Source organism: Rhododendron vialii, chromosome 10a (assembly GCF_030253575.1).
Source record: "Rhododendron vialii isolate Sample 1 chromosome 10a, ASM3025357v1".
Lineage (NCBI taxonomy): Eukaryota > Viridiplantae > Streptophyta > Magnoliopsida > Ericales > Ericaceae > Rhododendron > Rhododendron vialii.
The window spans coordinates 33,707,374-33,711,335 of NC_080566.1; the positions used below are offsets into that span (position 1 = coordinate 33,707,374).

Consider the following 3,962-nt stretch of genomic DNA (forward strand, 5'->3'; position numbering starts at 1 on the left):
AGTGCCTAAACCGCTAAAACCCTATAATAGGAAAATGAACCCTAAAACCCTATAAAAGTGCCTAAAATCTTAGGGTACCCTATGAAAGTGCAACAAGATCGAAAAACACGAAAAAAGACATATTTTGTGTTAGCCAAACAAGGCCCTTGTCTCATTTAAAATCATTTAAATTAAAAAAGACATTTTTTGTGTTAGTCAAACAAGGCCCTTGTCTCATTAAAGACAATTTGGTCTTTTCACGGACCTTAAACTCTAAAATATTTTCATTAATGGACTTTACACATCACTAAAACTTAAACTGAACTAAATCTAGTTTGAAATCTCTTCTTTTGGACTTTAGACCAATTTGCTGTTTTCCCTATTGATTTTCCATTTTTTTCTGTTTAAATAGCAGAAAGAGACAACCGGGCATGTGATAATAACAAGTTTGAAATGAGACATTAAAGTGAATGTAGGTTAGTAGCCTGGTGGGGCCCAGTATCATTTTTGGGCCAAGTCCTAAGTAGGCCTGGCCCACACCATAGGCCCAATAATGGCAAAATTGGAGTATGTCGTTTACACTAGATCAATCTTGTGTCTAGTAGTAGTCATGCACAAACTCCTTTCAAATCCTGTCCCTATGAATCCAAATTCTTCTGGGCAAAATCCAAACCTAGCTTTTCATTTGGGAAAACAAAAATTGGAAAGAAAAATAGAAGAATAAAAATAAAAAAAATAAACCAAATGACAATAATAGCAATAGTAGTAATTAATTAATTAATGATCCAATTTATTATCTACCGAGTCTGGAATGATTTTCCAATTATTACAAATACAACTTGCATGGGGATTTTCTCTCAGCTAGAAATGGCCTCCTCTTGGATCTTACCCATCATCTCATGTATTGCAGTTGCTATTTCATTCACCGTATTTAGCTGGCACTCATCTCCAACCTATATCAATAACAAGAATAATCATCCCTCATCAATAACGCCTTACGACATCTGAGAGAGATCGATCCGCACTATAGTATTTAGAAAGATGTAATCATCTTGCAATATATACAATGCGGTTTAAGATACTGGATTTGGGTGTAATGGGATAGAAAGGTTCCATTTACAAATTACTACTACGGATACGGAAGTTTTCGAGAAAAGTTTGCAAGAAAGTTGTGTGCCACCGCATTTATTCTGAATGAGCCCTAGAGCCATACTTTGATTGGATAAACAAATACAGAGTTTTTTTATTGCTTAGCTACAACAAAAAAAAAAAAAACCCTCCGTATTCGTTTATCCAATCAAAGTTGTTAGAATTATATTTTTTGAAAAATTGAAAAATTAGTACTCCACTACTATATACAGTAATTAGTTTTCCTGGGGGTCTACAACACTCTCCTTCCCTTTTAATCTCAATTACATGTAGAAAAATGACTTACAAACATGAATTTGCTACGCAGTTAAGAACTTATTTAGAATGATGTGCTACATATTTCGAATGGGAAAACCTTTCTAACGGCGGAGCCGTGAATAGTTGTTTACGGAGCCAATCGTAAACGTCCAAAAGTGTTTTGGACGGTCCGGATATTAATGAAACTTTTTTGGGGAAGAGTTAAACTCGTTAAAATTCAGACCGTCTAGGACACTTTTAGACGGTTGCGATTGGTTGCTGCCGTAAAGAACTTATTCACGGCGGAGCCATGAATAAGCTTCTCTCATTTCGAATACGTACATATGTTAGTTTGAAATGAAAGGAACAGAAAAAAGACAAATTATTCTGCAGATGGAATTCCGTAACTAACCTTGACACTGAGAGAATGTAGGACCATTTGATCAACAGTAGTAACATTGAGGTGAAGAATGGGAAGTCCCGAAGAGTGAAACCCCGCCACCATCTTCAGTAGCTGTTTTGGTTGCTTCCTCGATAGTATTTTGACATTGGCATGGCTTTCTATTAGGGCCACTTCCACGTCAGCGACCGTCGACCCCTTCTCTGCGGTCGAGTACTGATCTTGACCGGTCGCACAGTCATTGTGACCGGTACCGGTCACAGAGCCGTTGTGACCGGTCAGTCGAGTCGAGTACTGAGGGAAACTGAAGAAATTGGCAAAGAGAGGAGAGTTGTAGGGCTTCTGCTTGGCTTGTTTGTGAGATTCGAGGAATTGGACGAGTTGCTCGAGTTCTTTCACGAAATTGATGGCACCCCCAACTATTGATGCTTGGTCCCCCTGCTTATTGTTAGAGAAAGATATGTTAACTATCAATCAACTCCTCTCAATATAAATCAAATTTTCCAGAAAAAAATGAAGCAAAGAAAAATGCCTAAGCTATTTGATGCTTTAGAAATGATTTGTAAGGCGCTTGAATATTTGCGGAAAATTTTCGTAAATTTTAGCCCTCCTCATCTTTTTTTGTAGCCCAACCCATCCTATATGATTATCTTCGTTGAAACAGAACTTGTTCAAGATATCAATTCAGATTCGATAATAAATGATTTCTACTCTCTAAAACAATGTAAGACAAAGCTTCAGTATGGTAGAACTTCAATAGTTTATGTTTTTTGTACGTTTCTTTTATTTGCTTTTGAACGTTTGCGTATTTTTTTTTTATAAATTTGCTGAACATTAATTATTCAACTCTTTTTGAATTAGCCCAGAACAAATTAAATTCCTGATTCCGCCATTACTTTTAGTATGAAAACTTTAACTTGGCCGCCATAATGGAGAGAGTTACCCTTGAAACCACTTACATACTCCTATTTTGAATAAACATATTTTACCTTTAAGCAGGGTCCCTTGAAAGGGATAGTCTAAAGAAGAACTTTCCGAGTTTCCGGTAAAGGTGTAATCCAATATAACTACTACGACTCCTATCAATTGATTACCAAAACTTGATAAATTTAAGGTTGTAAAATTAGGAGAGCGTGTGCTACTTGACATGAACATCCAATTATAAATGAACTGTTTTCCAATTATGGTTAATTGGTTATCAAAACATTTTTATGTTGGAAAATTATGTGTGTGTGGAGAGAGAGAGAGAGAGAGAGAGAGAGAGAGAGAGAGAGAGAGAGAGAGAGAGAGAGGACCCTTTGAGCATAAGAAGGAGGCATCAGAGACCGGAGCACAGCCAGGTAGTCGTTCATCAGCTTCCGGCGGTTTCGTTCGACGGCAATGTGAGTCATCCTCTGGCTCTCCATTTCCTCCTTGTTCTTTAAGCTTTTAGTCCGCCGCCTCTTTCTCCTCCCTTGTGGGGCCACCGGAGCTCCAACAGGAGAAGGACATATTCCGGTGGCCACACCGTCGTTGCCGGTTAAATCAACATCAGGTAAAAAAGAATCGGCATTAGAAAGAAGAGAGTCCCAATAGCCGTAGGATGCTCCTTTTGTGTACAAATCTTTGTGGCCATAGTTGAATGGGTCTTGTTGGAAATCCAAAGTTTCTAAAGCCATTCTATATCCTCCTCCTCCTCCTCCTCCCTCTCTCTCTCTCTCTACACTTTCATGTTTCTAAAGGCAGATGGAGAGACATATATATGGAAAGAGTGTGGACAAAGAAATGTCTCTTTCCTGTTTTTTTTAGACGGTTGTAAGCTGGGACTAGAAAAATCACAATAAATTACTTTCTTACAGCTAGTTTTTAAGAATTAAAATCTGGTCAATTGTGTGGGAAACAAACTTACCAATCAATTGGATTAACCTTCGGGCTTATTGTCTTTTTCCTTTCAAAGACTTTTTTTTCACTCGATAGATGTCCAGGGGTAATGCTAAGCGGCATACGGGTGGGACAAGTTCAAAGAGCATCAACCACCACAATAAGCACTTGTGATCCTGACGAGAATCGAAACCTCACCTTCCATGTGGAAGAAGTGAGAAAATGTCGTTAGACTACAAGCCTGTCGGCCTTTCAAAAGCTTTTGAAAAAGGAAAAATGGAGACAACCAATCTCCAAACAATAATGTTTCGGTTACCATACGAAATAAAAGTTGCTC

General features: G+C 38.0%; 1 protein-coding gene across 1 annotated transcript; it reads right to left on the reverse strand.

The window, feature by feature from the left end:
• Positions 1 to 758: 758 nt before the first annotated feature.
• Positions 759 to 3,457, reverse strand: LOC131302370 (transcription factor bHLH94-like). Its single transcript, XM_058328942.1, has 3 exons — positions 3,061 to 3,457; positions 1,778 to 2,203; positions 759 to 932 (listed from the first exon to the last, which is right to left on the reverse strand). The coding sequence occupies exons 1-3, from the start codon at positions 3,421 to 3,423 to the stop codon at positions 837 to 839; spliced, it is 885 nt and encodes a 294-aa protein (XP_058184925.1). The 5' UTR covers positions 3,424 to 3,457; the 3' UTR covers positions 759 to 836.
• Between the last annotated feature and the right edge of the window lie 505 nt (positions 3,458 to 3,962).